The 15,545-nt window shown below is 65.5% G+C and overlaps 3 protein-coding genes across 4 annotated transcripts; 2 read left to right on the top strand and 1 right to left on the bottom strand.

Moving 5' to 3' along the window:
- The first annotated feature begins 428 nt into the window (after positions 1–428).
- On the top strand, positions 429–4,128 carry GAL3ST4 (galactose-3-O-sulfotransferase 4). The gene is made up of 4 exons (XM_075412497.1): positions 429–634; positions 1,781–1,894; positions 2,151–2,418; positions 2,855–4,128. Exons 2-4 carry the CDS (start codon positions 1,785–1,787, stop codon positions 3,656–3,658), a joined length of 1,182 nt encoding a protein of 393 aa, XP_075268612.1. The 5' UTR covers positions 429–634; positions 1,781–1,784; the 3' UTR covers positions 3,659–4,128.
- A 480-nt stretch (positions 4,129–4,608) lies between these two features.
- Positions 4,609–9,111, top strand: TRAPPC14 (trafficking protein particle complex subunit 14). Its single transcript, XM_075412501.1, has 11 exons — positions 4,609–5,348; positions 5,564–5,659; positions 6,096–6,228; positions 6,306–6,392; positions 6,569–6,689; positions 6,883–7,030; positions 7,404–7,486; positions 7,777–7,940; positions 8,178–8,332; positions 8,411–8,604; positions 8,866–9,111. Exons 1-11 carry the CDS (start codon positions 4,950–4,952, stop codon positions 9,017–9,019), a joined length of 1,734 nt encoding a protein of 577 aa, XP_075268616.1. The 5' UTR covers positions 4,609–4,949; the 3' UTR covers positions 9,020–9,111.
- Positions 9,112–9,753: 642 nt separating this feature from the next.
- LAMTOR4 (late endosomal/lysosomal adaptor, MAPK and MTOR activator 4) lies at positions 9,754–11,156 on the bottom strand. Of its 2 annotated transcripts, XM_075412498.1 has the most exons (4): positions 11,090–11,156; positions 10,896–10,976; positions 10,552–10,669; positions 9,754–10,133 (listed from the first exon to the last, which is right to left on the bottom strand). In XM_075412498.1, the coding sequence occupies exons 1-4, from the start codon at positions 11,090–11,092 to the stop codon at positions 10,036–10,038; spliced, it is 300 nt and encodes a 99-aa protein (XP_075268613.1). In that variant the 5' UTR covers positions 11,093–11,156; the 3' UTR covers positions 9,754–10,035. The 2 variants fall into 2 exon arrangements, with proteins under 2 accessions (XP_075268613.1, XP_075268614.1); XM_075412499.1 differs by lacking the exon at positions 10,896–10,976 and having other exon boundaries at positions 11,090–11,139.
- Between the last annotated feature and the right edge of the window lie 4,389 nt (positions 11,157–15,545).

The raw sequence follows: 15,545 nt of genomic DNA, 5'->3' as shown, positions 1-15,545 counted from the left end.
GTCCCCCCTCCACCCAGCCCATCCTGTCCATGTGTCCCCCCGTCCATCCTGTCCGTGTGTCCCCCCTCCATCCTGCCCATCCTGTCCGTGTGTCCTCCCTCCACCCTGACCATCTCTGTCCGTGTGTCCCCCCTCCACCCTGCCCCGCCCCTTCTCCCTCTGCCCCCCGATGTCCCCTAGTGCCCCCCCCCAGCCTTTCCGGTGCCCCTCGTTTCCCCCCCGTCTCCCCCAGCCCAGAGAACGGGGGCAGCTTCTGGCCCCGGACCGCTCTCGGCGATGGCCCCCGGTGCCCCCGGGCTCCGCTCCGCCGGGCGGGGGGCCCGTCCCGCTGCCGGTGCCGGCCCGTCCCGCCGTGCCCGGGCGGGGGCGCGGGGGCCGTCCCGGTACCGGGGGCCGTCCCGGTGCGGCGGGGCGGGGCGGGACAGCGGGAGACAAAGGAGAAAACTTCGTGGAGAGCGAGAGAGCGGCCGGGACCCCGGGAGCTGCCGGGACCCCGGGGTAGCCGGACCCCCTCCCGGGACACCGGCGCGGCCGGACCCCCGTGCCGAGCCCCCGGTCGCCCCCGAGCCCCCCCGGGCCCCCCCCGGAGCGCGGCGGGATGCGGCCGGGCTGAGCGAGCGGCCCCGCGTCCGCGGTGAGCGCGGGGGACACCGGGACCGGGGGGGGGGGTGGGGGGGTGGGCACCGGGGGCATCGTGGGGCGCGGAGAGTCAGGGGGCACTGGCAGATGGGGAGGGGGCACGGAACTCGGGGGGGGGAGCCCGAAGGGGCAACATCTGGGAGGCCACGGGACATGGGGGACACTGGGGACAGCGGGACGAGGTGACTGTCAGGTCCCGTAGGGAACAGGGGTCCTGGTGGGACTCGGGGTCCGGCGGGGGCACGTGGCTCTGCAGGACATGGGGGGACGGGGGGCTGTAAGGGGATGGGAGGGTGGGCAACCCAGGGCTTAGGGGACCCGGGAGTTTGGGAACAGGAGGAGGACAGGGGAACTCGGGGACAAGGAGGTCCTGGAGAGAAGACAGGGGAGATACAGGTCTGGGGGTCGACCTGGGGGGCCAGGGGAGGCCCTGGGGCAGGGCTGCGGGGACACGGGGCCGGGGTCTTGACAGGAGGCCTGGGGCTGTGGAGGGGGATGTGGGGCTACAGGGACACACAGGGGGTGAGGGGGACACGGAGTTTGGGGCCCCAGGGGTCCCAGGGGAATGTAGGATCCCAGGGCCCTGGAGCAAAGCGGGGGGACAGGAGGGATGACGGAGCCATGGTTGGAGACATGTGGTCAGAGGACAGGAGAGTCCCGGGGAGGTGCAGGGGGGACGTGGCGGGGGTGGATGATGGCTCATGGAGGGGGGCAGGGGGAGCCCGGAAGGGACAAGGGGTGGGGGGGTCCCGTAGGGAGACAGGGGGATACGGGGCTTTCCTGGCGGGATGGGGAGGCAGGAGGGTCCTGGAAAGGGACAGAGAGGCCCGGGGTCATGGAGGGGTCCTGGGGCACAGGGAGGGGTGGGGGTGGCAGATGTCTCCCCAGGGCAGTGGCCCGTCCCCATCCCCTTCCCGTAATGACCCCAGCTGTCCCTGGGTGGGGCCGGGCTGGCGGGAGCCTGACACCCCCGCAGACCCCCCTTCAGCGCCACGACGTGGCTCTGGGCGGTCCTGGGGCTCTGCCCCCCAGGGCGGGACGCGGCTGGCTTGGGAGAAGCACGGGGACCCCACTGTGGCAGCCCCCCTGTGTCCCCTGGGGAGGTGACGCCAGGGTCCCCTAAGCTGCCGTGTCCCCCCAGGACAATGAAGCTGCCGCCCGCCTGCTGCCGGCTCCAGACGCTGTGGGCTGCCCTGGGGGTCTGCGTCACCATCGGCTTCATGGTGCAGCTCCTGGGGGGACCCTTCCAGCGCAGGTGAGACACCCCCTGCCACCCCCCGGCTCACCACTGCTGCACCCCTGGAATCCCCTGGGGCCTCACCCAGGGGATGTCCTGGGTCGGGTGGGACACGGGTCCCCAACCCCTCAGGCATCCCCCGGATGGATGGGGTGGGGGTTCCCCCCCCCCCCCCGCAGGGGTCCCAGGACGGGACCCTGTCCCCTTGGATGGCTGGGTCCAAGCAGGCCGGGGCTCCCCACCAGCACCCCCTGACCCCGCCGTGTGTCCTCAGGGCCCCCACAGCCCCTGCTGGTCGCTCCCCGGCCCCCTGCCAGCCCCGCACCCACCTGGTGTTCCTGAAGACCCACAAGACGGGGGGCAGCAGCGTGGTCAACCTGCTGCACCGCTTCGGGGAGGCGCGGGGGCTGCGCTTCGCCCTGCCCCACCGCTACCAGTTCGGGTACCCCAGCCCCTTCCGGGCCGAGCGGGTCAAGGGGTACCACCCCGGGGGTCCCCCCTTCGACATCATCTGCCACCACATGCGCTTCAACCTCACCGAGGTACTGGGGGCATGCGGGGGGACAGCGGGTCGCGGTGGCTGGGGTGGAGATGGGAGACATGGGGGAGTGGGGCTGGGTTGAGGGATGGGGCTGGAGGGGGGTGGGGGCCAGTGCGGGGGTGGGAATGGCTGGGGTTGGGGGCATCTGGGGGAGATGGAGGACATCAGGGTGAGATGGAGGAACCCTGGGAAGATTCAGAAAGAGAAACGACATTTGGCAGAGCCCGGGGATGCCCCAGGGGATGCGGGATGTCTGGAGGACAGGAGGGTCATCGTGTGAGGCAGACGTGGTCTAGGGGCAATGGGGGAGATGGGGGAGACTGGGGGTAGACGGGGAGCGTCCAGGGGATCCGGGGGATGCCCAAGGGAGCGGGGGGACGGCATGGCTGGCGGCCGCCTCAGTGGGGTGCCGAGCTGCTGCTGCGGTTCCCGCCCAGGTGCAGAAGGTGATGCCCAACGACAGCTTCTACTTCTCCATCGTCCGGGACCCAGGCACGCTCGGCGAGTCGGCCTTCTCCTACTACCGGGCCGTGGCACCGGCCTTCCGGCGGGCCCCCTCGCTGGCCGCCTTCCTGGCTGCACCGGGCCACTTCTACGAGGCTGGGGCGCGGGGCAACCACTACGCCCGCAACCTGCAGTGGTTCGACTTCGGGCTGCCAGCGGCGGGGGACGGGGCGGCGGTGGCGGCGGCGCTGGCCGGGCTGGAGCGGGCCTTCGCCCTGGTGCTGCTGGCCGAGCACTTCGACGAGTCGCTGGTGCTGCTGCGTGAGGCCCTGTGCTGGCCCGAGGAGGCCGTGGCCGCCTTTGCCCACAACGGCCGTGCCACCGGGGATGGCCCCCGCGTCTCGCCTGCCCAGGCCGCCCGCCTGCGGGCCTGGAACGGCCTGGACTGGGCGCTCTACACCCACCTCAACCGCTCCTTCTGGCGCCGGGCTGAGGCCTTCGGGGCTGCTCGCCTGCGCGAGGAGGTGGCCCGGCTGCGCCAGCACCGCGCCGCGCTGGCCCGGCGCTGCCTGCGGGGCGGGGGGCCGCTGCCCGCTCGCGCCATCCCCGACGGCCGCCTGCGCCCCTTCCAGCCCCCGGGCCGCGCCCAGATCCTGGGCTATGCACTGCGGGCCGGGCTGCCGCCCGCCGAGCGGGAACGCTGCGCCCGCCTCGCCACCCCCGAGCTGCAGTACAAGGACCGCCTCGACCGGCGGCAGTTCGGCCTGGGCAATGCCTCGGGCCCACCCGGCGGGTAGCAGCGGGGGCCCCGGGACCGGCTGCGCTGGGTCCCCAGAGCGGCTCCAGGCCTCGGCTCCCCGGCAGGCTCCTGGGGTCGGGGTCCCCATGGTACGGCTCCAGGCCTCGGTTTGCCTGGTCCGGTCACAGCCCCCCTGCCCCGTCAGGGATCGAGTCCCCACGGTACCGCCCCGTGCCTCAGTGTACCAGGGCCGGGTCAGGGCCCCCGCGGCAGGGATCGGGCCCCCCCACGGTACAGCTCCGGGCCTCAGTGTACCGGGGCCGGGTCAGGGCCCCCCCAAACCCAGGCGGGGATCGGGCCCCCCACAGTACCGCCCCGTGCCTCAGTGTACCAGGGCCGGGTCAGGGCCCCCCCGGCAGGGATCGGGCCCCCCACGGTACAGCTCCGTGCCTCAGTGTACCGAGGCCGGGTCAGGGCCCCCCCAAACCCAGGCGGGGATCGGGCCCCCCACGGTACCGCCCCATGCCTCAGTGTACCAGGGCCGGGTCGTGCCCCCTGCCGCGCGCCCGCCCCCCCCCCCCCCCCCGGCGGGGATCGGCCCCCCCACGTGCACACGGAGCCCCTCCGCCCGCCGGGGAAAAGGCTGGCACAGACCCCGCCTCATCAAGGCTCGCCTATGGCAATAAAGACTGGAATCAGGCCGCTGATTGGGTGCTGCTTTTGCCAGTCAGTCGGTGGGGATGTTCCACTCTCGGGGGAGGGGGCGGGGAGCAGCAGTAGAGGAAGTCCCGCCCCCCCAGGGGACGAGGTGTTGCTGTGCGGGAGGTGGGGACTCGATGCGCTCGGCGCTCCGCTGTCCGACCCGACCGGGCGCTCGGAGCTCGGTCCCGCGGCCTGCGCACGGCGGTCTCAGTCGCGCCTGGTCGCAGCGGCAGGGCCGCGCGGAGCCGGAGCCGGCCCGGGACCCGGAGCCTCTCCCGGGAGCCCCCGGCCCGGCCCGCTCCCGACACCTCCCCAGCGCGGCCCGGCCCGGCTTGGCTCCGGGAGACCCACCGCGGACGTCCGGCCCGGCCCGGAATTCTCACCACCGGCATCCCTTCGGTCCGGCTCCGGGATCCCTCCTGCCCCGGGCTCCTCGTCTCGGGTTTCCTCTGGCCCGGAACTCGCTGGTGCTCCGGCATCGCCCCCGGGACCCTTCCTCCCCTATCGCCTCATCCTTATACCCCCGGCACGGCCAGGCCCCGGCACCCCCCGGATCCCCGGGGCCCGCCCCGGTCCCTGGGTCTGCGTCTTGCCCCTAAGATCCCCCGGTTCCCCTGATCCTTTGCCCCTCCTCGGGGCCGGTGCCCATGGAGTCGCAGTGCGATTACTTCATGTACTTCCCGGCGGTGCCGTTCGCGGCCCGGGAGCTGCTGTCGGGGGAACCGGGCCGGTACCGGGCGCTGCCCCGCCGCAACCACCTCTACCTGGGAGAGACCGTGCGGTTCCTCCTGGTGCTTCGCTGCCGCCCCGGCAGCGGTGGTGGTATCGGGCCGGGCCGGCCGCCCTGGGCCGAGCTAGCTGCCTCGCTGGCCGCACTGGCCAGCGTCAGCCCCGGTGGCACAGAGGCCGGCGGGGACCGGGACGGGGACCCAGATGGCACTGGGGACAGCACCGGGAGTGGGGCCTCGCCGGAGCCCACCGTCTTCCGGGACTGCCGGGCCCTGCTGACGCACAGCCAGGGCCCCCCAGGGCGCCCTGCTGCCGGGGTGGGTGACAGGGACTGGTGGGGGGGGAGTAAGGGGACAAGGAGGAGTCAGGGAGGGACACGGGGACAAGGGAGGATTTGGGGGGGACGTAGGGTACAAGGGGATGTGGGAGCAAGAGAGAGGCCTGGGAGCAAGAGGGATGTGGGGACAAAGGGGGACATGGAGGGGGATGGGGCCGAGGGCCACCATGGCACTGAGCCCTGCTGTGTCCCCAGATACCGGTTGAGGACCCCATCGTGTCCACGGATGAGGTCATCTTCCCCCTGACCATCTGCCTCGACAAGCTGCCGCCTGGCACCATCAAGGCCAAGGTAAGGCCAGGGGAGGGGACCTCTGGGGTAGCACAGGTAACTCAAGGATGGGAGGGGACCTCAGAGACAGCGTGGGGATTTTGGGGACAGCATGGAGACCTCAAGGGCAGGAGGGCACCTTGGGGACCATGTGCAGGCATCTTGGGGACAGTGTGGGACCACAGAGCTGGTGCAGGCCTCTAGCCCTTGCCTTCCTTTCTGGGTCCATCAAGAGCAAGGTAGAATTTGGGGGCAGAAGGGGGCATTGGTCGCAATGGGACCGTGGGGTCAGCATAGTAACATGGGATGGAGAGCAGGATCCAGCCCTGCTTCCCCCACTCTCCGGGTCCACAAAAGCCACTTAGGGTGCCTGGGGGACAGGAGGAGCCATGGGCGCAGAGAGGGAGCTTGGGGCTGGACCTGGGCTGGCTGTGACCCATGTCCCCACTGTCCCCAGATCGTGGTGACAGTGTGGAAAAGGGACACGGAGCCACCCGAGCTACGGGAGGGCGGCGGGTACCTGAGCCTGCTGCAGACACGGGCGCCTGCGCACGTCTTCCGCCAGGAGCAGGGCACCTTCAAAGCGCAGGGTAGGAGAGTCCCTGCGTCCCCTGTCCCTCTCCGCGTCCCCACATCCCGTGTACCCTGACTGCCTGTGTCCCCGCAGTGAGCACCCTGCTGACGGTGCTGCCCCCGCCCGTGGTGCGATGCCGCCAGCTCACCGTGTCCGGGAAGTACCTCACCGTGCTCAAAGGTGAGAGGGACAGGGCGGTGGCGGGACAGGGGTCGCAGGGTGGCTGGGACAGGGGCTGGTGTCCATGGGGCAGCTGCGACAGAGTGCAGGATGTGGGGCAGGGGACAACGTGACACGGGCTGGTTGGGGCCACGACAGCGTCTCCTGCACTGTCCCCTGATGTCTGTGTTCCCCAGTGCTCAATGGCTGGTCCCAGGAAGAGATCTCGCTGTGGGATGTGCAGATCCTGCCCAACTTCAATGCCAGTTACTTGCCTGTCATGCCCGACGGCTCCGTGCTGCTGGTCGACGACGTCTGGTGAGCGCTGGGACAGCTGAGGGACGGGGCGGAGAGGGGGCACAGCCGTGGCACCTCCGAGACCCCGTTTTCCTCAGGACAGGGCTGTGCCGTGTCGCTGGCCTCACCCTGGGCAAGCCCTGGGGCGCGCTGCAGCCCCGGACTGGCAGCAGGACAGCATGTCACCGAGCTGTTCCTGTGCCCCGTCCCGCAGCCACCACTCAGGCGAGGTGCCCGTGGGTGCCTTCTGCCGCGTGGCCAGTGCCGGCTCAGCCTGTCCCTGCACCCTCAGCGCCCTCGAGGAGCACAACTTCCTCTTCCAGCTCCAGGCGCCCGAGAGGCCCCCTGAGGATGCCAAGGAGGTGAGGCGACACCGGGGGACCCTCCAGGCTGGGGGACACGAGGGGTGACTGCCCCGAGGCCAGGCATGAGGGGATGCTGGGGGACATACTGAGCAGGGGCTGTCCTAGCTGGGAGATGTTGTCTGGGCCAGGATCAGGGGCCGCCGTCCCGGTGGGTGGCGGGAGGTGCTGTCCTTGTCCTCCTCTGGGAGCAGCAGGGACCACCCTGGCTTGGATGCGGAGCCACCATCCTCACTGTGGGGGACTGTCCTTGTTGCACCCTGGCTTGTTTGTCCTTGGTGGGGAGCCAGGGGGGACACAGGCATGTTGGGGACCATCCTTGCTGGGAGCAGTGGTGACAGGGACATCTCTGACCCATTGTCCCCCCACCCAGGGCTTGGAGGTCCCGCTGGTGGCCGTGATCCAGTGGTCAACACCAAAACTGCCCTTCACCAGCAGCATCTATACACATTACAGGTGCGAGTTGCCCCAAGAGTCCTTGATGCGCCCTGTCCCTGAGTGGGGAGGGGAGGGCCTCCCCAGATCCTCCTGCCCTAAAGAGGGGGATCCAGAGATCTTGCTGCCCGTGCTTGTGTCATTAACCTCACGTCCTGGGGCTGCCACATAGCTGTCTCTATGTCCCTGTCCCCACATCCTCGGGGCTCTGCGGGGCTGTCACACGTTGCTAATGCCACGCGCCCCCGCCCTCCCCCTCCCCACGGCTCCCGGTGGCCACCCCCGCGTCAGTACCCCTCTGCCATCGCCAGGCTGCCGAGCATCCGCCTGGAGCGGCCGCGCTTCGTGATGACGGCTGCCTGCGAGTCCCCAGTGCGAGCCCGACAGCGCTTCACCGTCACCTACACGCTGCTCAATGACCTCCAGGACTTCCTAGCTGTGCGCCTTGTTTGGACGCCCGAGACCGCCACGGCCGGTGGGGACAGAGGGGACGGGGCCTGGCAGGGGACCAAGAAGGCAGGGAGGGGATCGGAGGGTCTGGGGGTGCTTCTGGGCGTAGCTAAGAGGAGATAGATGGGGTGAGCGATGGGGGGCAAAGAAACGGGGAGGGCAGAAGGGGTGGCTGCGATGGGACAGTCATAGCAAGAAGGTGCTGGAGATGGCTGGGCAGGGGCCAGCAGTCCTGTCCCCGCTGTGCTGATGGTCCCCGCAGGGAAGAAGCTGTCTGGGGAGGAGCGCCGAGCCACGCAGGCGGCGCTGGACGCCATCGTCTGCCACACGCCGCTCAACAACCTGGGCTACTCGCGCAAGGGCAGCGCCCTCACCATCCGCGTGGCCTTCCAGGCACTGCGGGCCGGCCTCTTTGAGGTAAGGCCACTGGCCACACACCCCGAGGGCTGCCCTGGCGCCTGGCCCTGTGTCACCGTGTCCCCTCTCTGTCCCCAGCTGTCCCAGCACATGAAGCTGAAGCTGCAGTTCACGGCCAGCGTGGCCAACCCGCCGCCCGAGGCCCGGCCCGTGTCCCGCAAGAGCAGCCCCAGCAGCCCGGCCGTGCGGGACCTGGTGGAGCGGCACCAGGCCGGGCTGGGCCGGTCCCAGTCCTTCTCCCACCAGCAGCCATCCCGCAGCCATCTCATGAGGTATGGGGGGACAGAGGGACACACGGGTCGGGCCGAGCACCTGGGGCGGGTTGGAAGGGGCACCTGGAACGAGAGAGGCATGGCGGTGGGATCAGAGCAGGGTTGGGGGAACTTGCAGAAGGGTGACGTGGTGGAGAGACAGGCAGGACAGGGCTGGGGCACGCCTGGGACAGGAGGCAACTCCAGGGGGAGAACACGGGGAAGGGACAGCAAGCCCTGCGGGGACCCAGGGCAGCACCCCCTCACCTCCCCACACCCCAGGTCAGGCAGCGTGATGGAGCGACGTGCCATCACCCCGCCAGTCGGGTCCCCTGTGGGGCGTCCCCTCTACCTGCCCCCCGAAAAGACGGTGCTGTCCCTGGACAAGATTGCCAAGCGGGAGTGCAAGGTGCTGGTTGTGGAGCCTGTCAAGTGATAGGGGAACCTCGAGGACAACGGAACGGGTGAATCTTGCTGCGTCCCGGGGACTGCGCTGGAAGGGGACAAGCTTGGGGGGGGGGGGGGGCAGGCAGGCAGGGGGCTGGGGACAGGGCCGTGTCCCCTCACCCTCCGGAGATGAACCTGCTGCTTCACTGGGAGTGGACTGGAATGTGCCCTGGGGGGACCAACGGGGACAGGGGTCTGTCCCCAGCGTGGGGGTGACAATGCTGTGGGGACAGGGGTCACATGGGTGAAGCAGGGGACGTCCTGTGGCTGGTCCCAGTGCTGTTTACACCCCTGCGGCTTCCTGCACTGCCTTGAATTCAGCTGCTTGGGAGGGGAGGCATGGGAGGAACAAGGGACCAGGACCCCTGGGGCTGCAGGGGACACTGGGACCTGTCACGGGGCATCAGCCAAAGGCAGGTACTGCACTGCCAAGCCCCACGCCCGGCTGGGGACACGGGTGGCACCTCCGCTCCCTGTTATTTATTTGTCTCCGTGCTGGCTGCCGTCCGTGTGTGTGTGCGTGCCAATAAAGTGCTGGCCTGGACACGAGGACAGGTCTGTCGCTGGGGGAGCACAGGGGATTCTGGGGTGATGTGGGGTGTTGTAAGGAGCGGGAACCCCCCAGAGGGCTCCGTGTCCCCCTCTCCCGGTGTGAAGGCCCCGTCTCACCCCGTGCCCTGCCTGGAGTGGACCTGTATCCCTCCGAAAGAAGCTGGATGGGGGGACCAGGACATAATTTATTGCCTCAGTAGGGGGACAGTGTGTGTGTGGGTGATGCTGTGGAGCCCAGAGGCACGCAGGGGACACCACGTGGCCTTGGGGATGGCAGGGACGTTGGAGGACCAGTCCCCAAGGCCCTCGAGGTGACCAGGACACGAGTAGGTGTCGCTGCAGGGCCCTGGGGCTGGCAGGGCCAGGGGAGCAGGTCTGTCCCTGCCCCGAGGCCCTGGAGACCGTGGGGATGAGGGGGGCTGTCCCGCCTCTTGGCGACAGTGGGGACGCATCTCAGACGGCCACAGGCTCCTGGATGTGGTTCTGCCGCTTCACCACGAAGAGCTTCTGTCCAGAGACGGTGACGAGGAGGGAGTGTTCGCCGAACACCACTGCGGGGACAGGGTGAGCTCAGGGACAGGGCCATCAAGGCCACCGCCAGTGCCCCAAAGCCACTGAGGGCACTGCCACCCTGGGGATGGGGCGAGCTGGGGCCACCGATGCCCAGGGGAGAGCACCCAGCGCGGTGGGGCCACCAGCGTGGGGACAGCGTGAGGGTCACAGCTGCCCTAGGGACAGTGTGGATAGTTAGGGCTTGGCGGTCTGAAGATGTCGCGCTGTATGGAAAGGTAGTCCCCCCCCTCCAGGGCCACCACTGCTGGAGGGTAACTGGGGGCTGCCCCTACAGCACTGGGGACAGCAGGGACACCACTGTCCCCCCGGGGAGAGTGCAGTGGGCACGGGCGCCCACCAGCCCCGCCCTGGGGACAGGCTGGGGACAGCCTTGGCCCTGGGGCAGCCCCCACTCACCCGAGAGGCGCTTGAAGGGGGGGTCGTGGCCGCGCTGGAGCCGCAGCCCGCAGGCCGTGGCCACCAGCTCCGAGAGGACGGCGGCCGTCTGCTCGTCGTTCTCCAGGTCGCCCGAGGACTGGGGAGCGGGGCGGGCAGCGTCAGCGGGACCCAGAGGCCCGACGCCCCCCTCCCCCCGCGCCCAAATACCCGGGTGCTCCTTCCCCCCTCCCAGGGCCGGGCGGCTGTCTGCCCCCCCCCCAGCATCCAGGTACCTCCGCGTCCCTTCTGCACCCTCCCCCGCCCCGCAGTGACCCAGGGGCACCCTCGCTGCCCCCCCCGCCCCGCCCCGGGCCCCCGCTCACCGCCAGCACGGCCCCATCGCTGATGACCAGGTAGCCCAGCTGGTCCGGGATGCGCTCCAGCCCCTGGGTCAGCGCCGTGGTCTGGGGCGGGGGGGGGGGCCGTCAGACCCCCGGCTCCCCCCCCCCCCCCCCCCCCCGCCCGCCCCTCCCGCGCCCCCCATCCCAGCGTCCCCCCATGTCCCCCCCCAGCTCACCATGGCGCCGCTCCAGCGCCGCCCTGGTCAGCTGACCGCCGGGCCCCGCCCCCCTGCGCCTGCGCCCGCCCCCGCCCCGCCGTCCCATTGGCGCGGGGTCCCGCCTGTCACCGGCCCGCTCCTCTTCCTTCGGCTCGAGCCACGGAGCCCGCCCCCGGGTCCCGTCCGCCAATGAGAGACGGCTGAGAAAGCACGTCCGGGAGAGGGCGTGGCCGAGAGCACAGCCGGGCGGGCCGAAATTGGTGCTTGTATTTGCATAGAGGCGGCCGCCTGCCGCGGGGGACGACGGGTCTCGACCTTCCACAGGCCCCGCCCTCCTCAGGTGCTCCGCCGCTTCTATTGGTCCCGCCGCGGCGGGGCGGGGCCCGCGTCCCGGGGGCGGGCGGGGCGTCACGGTCCCCGAGGGCCGCCTGCGCTTCACCGCTCCTCGTGGCGGTGTCCCCTCCCCCGGGGACGTGAGGGACGCGCTGGCCTCGTACTCTGTGCGGCCGCACGGTGCGTCCCGCGTCACCGGTCCCGCCCCCGCCCCGACCCCGCGTCCCATCCCGCGTCACCCACCCCGACCCCTCATCCCCCACCCCGACCCCATGTCCTCCACCCTGCCCCGTGTCCCATCCTGTGGCCCCCACCCCGATCCTGTGTCCCATCCCGCGTCCCCCACCCTGACCCCGTGTCCCATCCCACATCCCCCACCCCAACCCCGTGTCCCTCGCCCCGACCCCGTGTCCCATCCCGTGTCTCCCACCCCTTCTCCCTCGCCCGTTTGCACTCCACTGCATTTTCTTGGACGAGCAGGAAGATGCGAACAGATCCCAAGAGGATGGAGACGGCCGACGCCAAGCAGCCGGTGCGGGCGGAGAACGCGACCGTCACCCCCGCCCTGGGCCGGCCCCAGCCTGGGTGAGGGGCCATGGCTGCTGCGCCGAGGGGGGAAGCGGCCGAAGACCCTTCGGGATCTCGAGGCTGCCGGCAGGACAGGGGGGCTGGGGGTGTTCACTGGGGTCCGGGGGTGTTCACTGGGGTCTCAGAACCTTCACTGGGGTCCTAGGTTGTAGACGGGGGTCCGGGGGTGTTCACTGGGGTCTCAGAACATTCACTGGGGTCCTGGGATATTTGCTGGGGTCCTGGAATGTTCGCTGGGGTCTCAGAACCTTCACTGGGGTCTGGGGGTGTTCACTGGGGTCTCAGAACCTCCACTGGGGTCCTGGGGTGTTCACTGGGGTCTCAGAACCTTCACTGGGGTCTGGGGGTGTTCACTGGGGTCTCAGAACCTTCACTGGCGTCCTGGGGTGTTCACTGGGGTCTCAGAACCTTCATTGGGGTCTGGGGGTGTTCACTGGGGTCCTGGCATCTTAACTGGGGCCCTGGAGGTTTTACTGGTGTCTTGGGCTGTTAACTGGTTTCCTGGCAACTTTACTGGGACCCTGGGCTGTTAACTGAGGTCCTGGCAACTTAACTGGTGTCCTAGTGTGGTATGTGGGGTCCTGGCAACTTAGCTGGGATCCTGGGGTGTTAGCGGGGGTCCTGGCAACCTAACTGAGGTCCTGGGGTGTTAACTGGTGTCCTGGCAACTTAACTGGGACCCTGGGCTGTTGACTGAGGTCCTGGCAACTTAATTGGGGTCCTGGGAGTTTAATTGGGATCCTGGGGTTTTAACTGGGGTCCTGGCCACTTGTGTCCTGGCAACTTACCTGCGGCCCTGGGGTGTTCACTGGGGTCCTGGGCATCTTAACTGGGGCCCTGGAGGTTTTACTGGTGTCTTGGGGTGTTAGCTGGTTTCCTGGCAACTTTACTGGGACCCTGGGCTGTTAACTGAGGTCCTGGAAACTTAAATGGGATCCTGGGGTTTTAACTGAGGTCCTGGAAACTTAACTGGGGTCCTGGCAACTTACCTGAGGCCCTGGGGTGTTAGCTGGGGTCCTGGCAACTTAACTGGGGCCCTGGGATATTAACTGCAGTCCTGGCAACTTAACTGGTGTCCTAGTGTGGTACGTGGGGTCCTGGAAACTTAACTGGGGTCCTGGCATGTTAATTGCAGTCCTAGGGCGGTAACTGGTGTCCTGGCAACTTAACTGAGGTCCTGGGGTGTTAAGTGGAGTCCAGGCAACTTAACTGGGGTCCTGGCAACATAACTGGGGCCCTGAGGTGTTAACTGGGGTCTGGGGGTTTTCACTGGGGTCTCAGAACCTTCAGTGGGGTCCGGGGGTGTTCATTAGGGTCCCAGCACCCTCCTCGGGTCCTGCAGTGCTAATTGGTGTTCTGGGGTGCTAACTGGGGTCCCAGCACCTTAACTGGGGTCCTGGAGTGCTAAATGGGGTCCCAGCACCTTAACTGGGGTCCTGGGGTGCTAACTGGGGTCTCAGCACTTTAACTGGGGTCCCAGCACCTTAACTGGGGTCCTGGAGTGCTAACTGGAGTCCCAGCACCTTAATTGGGGTCCTGGGGTGCTAATTGGGGTCCTGGGGTGCTAACTGGGGTCCTGGCACCCTCCTGACAGTCCCAGAGCGCTAATTGGTGTCCCTGCACCTAAACTGAGGTTCCAGAGCCCTCGTCTTGGTCCTTGGGTGCTAACTGGGGTCCCAGCACCCTTTTTGGGGTCCTGGAGTGCTAACTGGGGTCCCAGCACCTTAACTGGGGTCCTGGGGTGCTAACTGGGGTCCCAGCACCTTAACTGGGGTATTGGGGTGCTAACTGGAGTCCCAGCACTTTAACTGGGATCCCACCAGCTTAAATGGTGTTCTGGGGTGGTACCTGGAGTCCCAGAACCCTTCTTGGGGTCCTGGCATGGTAACTGGGGTCCCAGCACGTTTACTGGGGTCCTGGGGTGCTAACTGGGGTTCCAGCACCCTTCTCGGGGTCCTGGAGTGCTAACTGAGGTCCCAGCACCTTACTTGGGGTCCTGGGGCGGTAACTGGGGTCCCATCACCTTAACAAGAACCCGGTTGGCAAACCCAAACCAGCTGATCAAACGGGAGATTCTGGACCATGTGATGTCACACTCGGTGTTTAACAGGTCGAGCTGGCTGAAGGAGGGGGATTTGCTAGTCAGGAGGAAGCTGAGCATCAGGCGGCGAGAACATCGCGTGCTCTATATTCTTTTTACTGGTATTATCATTGTTATTTTTCTTCTCCCTTTGCTATTCTGTTAAACTGTTTTTATCCAAACCCACGAGTTTTGCCTTTTCCTTCTGACTCTCCTTCCTGTGCCACTGGGCGTGGGAGAGGAGGGAGAGATAAACAGAACGGTTGTTTGTCACCGGCAGGGACTAAACCACAATGCTGCCTTTTAGTTTGGTCTTTTTGTTTTTAAGTTCTTTCCTCTCTTAATCCCAGGGCTTTTAATTTTTATTTTTATCTCATTTGCTGTCTTTTTAAAATTATTTTGTCTTGTTATCCCTTGGCAACATCGCTTTTTAAATTTTCTTTATGCATCTCCATTTTAGTTTGCCAGTGGTTTCATTTTCTTTTTTTCTGTTTATTTCCCTAATTCCCACTGCTTTTAAAATTTTGTACATTTATCCTAGTTTATTGTCTTTATTTGGCTGTTATTTCTTTTAAATATTTGTTGTGTTTCCTTAGCGCCGTTGTTTTTTAAATTTTCTTTCTCTGTCTCTTTGTTTGCTGTCTCTCTATTTTTTAGTTTTTACCTTTATGTCCTTAGTGCCCCTCATATCCAAGTCTGTTCTGTGCCTGCTTTTTTCCCTTCAATGTCTTTATTTTCACTTATTGTCTTTCCTTTGCACCCTTGCTTTTTAGATTTTCTACGTCTCTATTTTAGTTTGCTTTCCGTATTTTTTAAATTTTTTCCCCTTTATTTCCCTCATCTCTTATTTTTAGCTTTTTGTACTTTTCTCTCTTTTGCCATCTTTACATTTTAATTATGTGTTCTCAGGTTTCCTTAGTGCCGTTGCTTTTTAGATTCCTTTTTTTTTTAACATGTCAGTATAAGTCTTCGTTACTCTTTTAAATTTGGCTCATTTCCTTAATTTCTGTTATAATGTTCTGTATAATTTTACACCAGTTGCTGTATTTATCTCCATGTCCTTGTATTTTAATTATTTCTTGTGTTTCCTTAGCACCCTCTCTTTGTAAGTTTTCTTTCTCCGTTTCTTTTAGTTTGCTTTCATATTTGTTCATTTTTCCCTTTATTTCCCTAATGTCCTTGCTGTTTAAATTTTCGTTTTACACCTGCTTTTATTTCTTTAGCTGTTTTTAAAAATTATTTCTCATCTTTCCTCTGTGCTATTGATTTTAAAATTTTCTTTTTAAGTCTCCGTTTCAGTTTGCTATCTCTATTTTGTAATTACTTCTTTTGCTTCCTTGATGCCTATATTTTTTTAAATGTTCTTCATATGCCTACATTTTTTGCTTTGATGTCTTTATTTTTAGTTAGTCACAGAATAGTCACAGAATAGTAGTAGGGGTTGGAAGGGACCTCTGTGGGTCATCTAGTCCA

Source organism: Opisthocomus hoazin, unplaced genomic scaffold (genome assembly GCF_030867145.1).
Source record: "Opisthocomus hoazin isolate bOpiHoa1 unplaced genomic scaffold, bOpiHoa1.hap1 HAP1_SCAFFOLD_210, whole genome shotgun sequence".
NCBI lineage: Eukaryota > Metazoa > Chordata > Aves > Opisthocomiformes > Opisthocomidae > Opisthocomus > Opisthocomus hoazin.
Note: the sequence above shows the minus strand (reverse complement) of the source record. Positions and strands in the feature narration are given on the sequence as shown.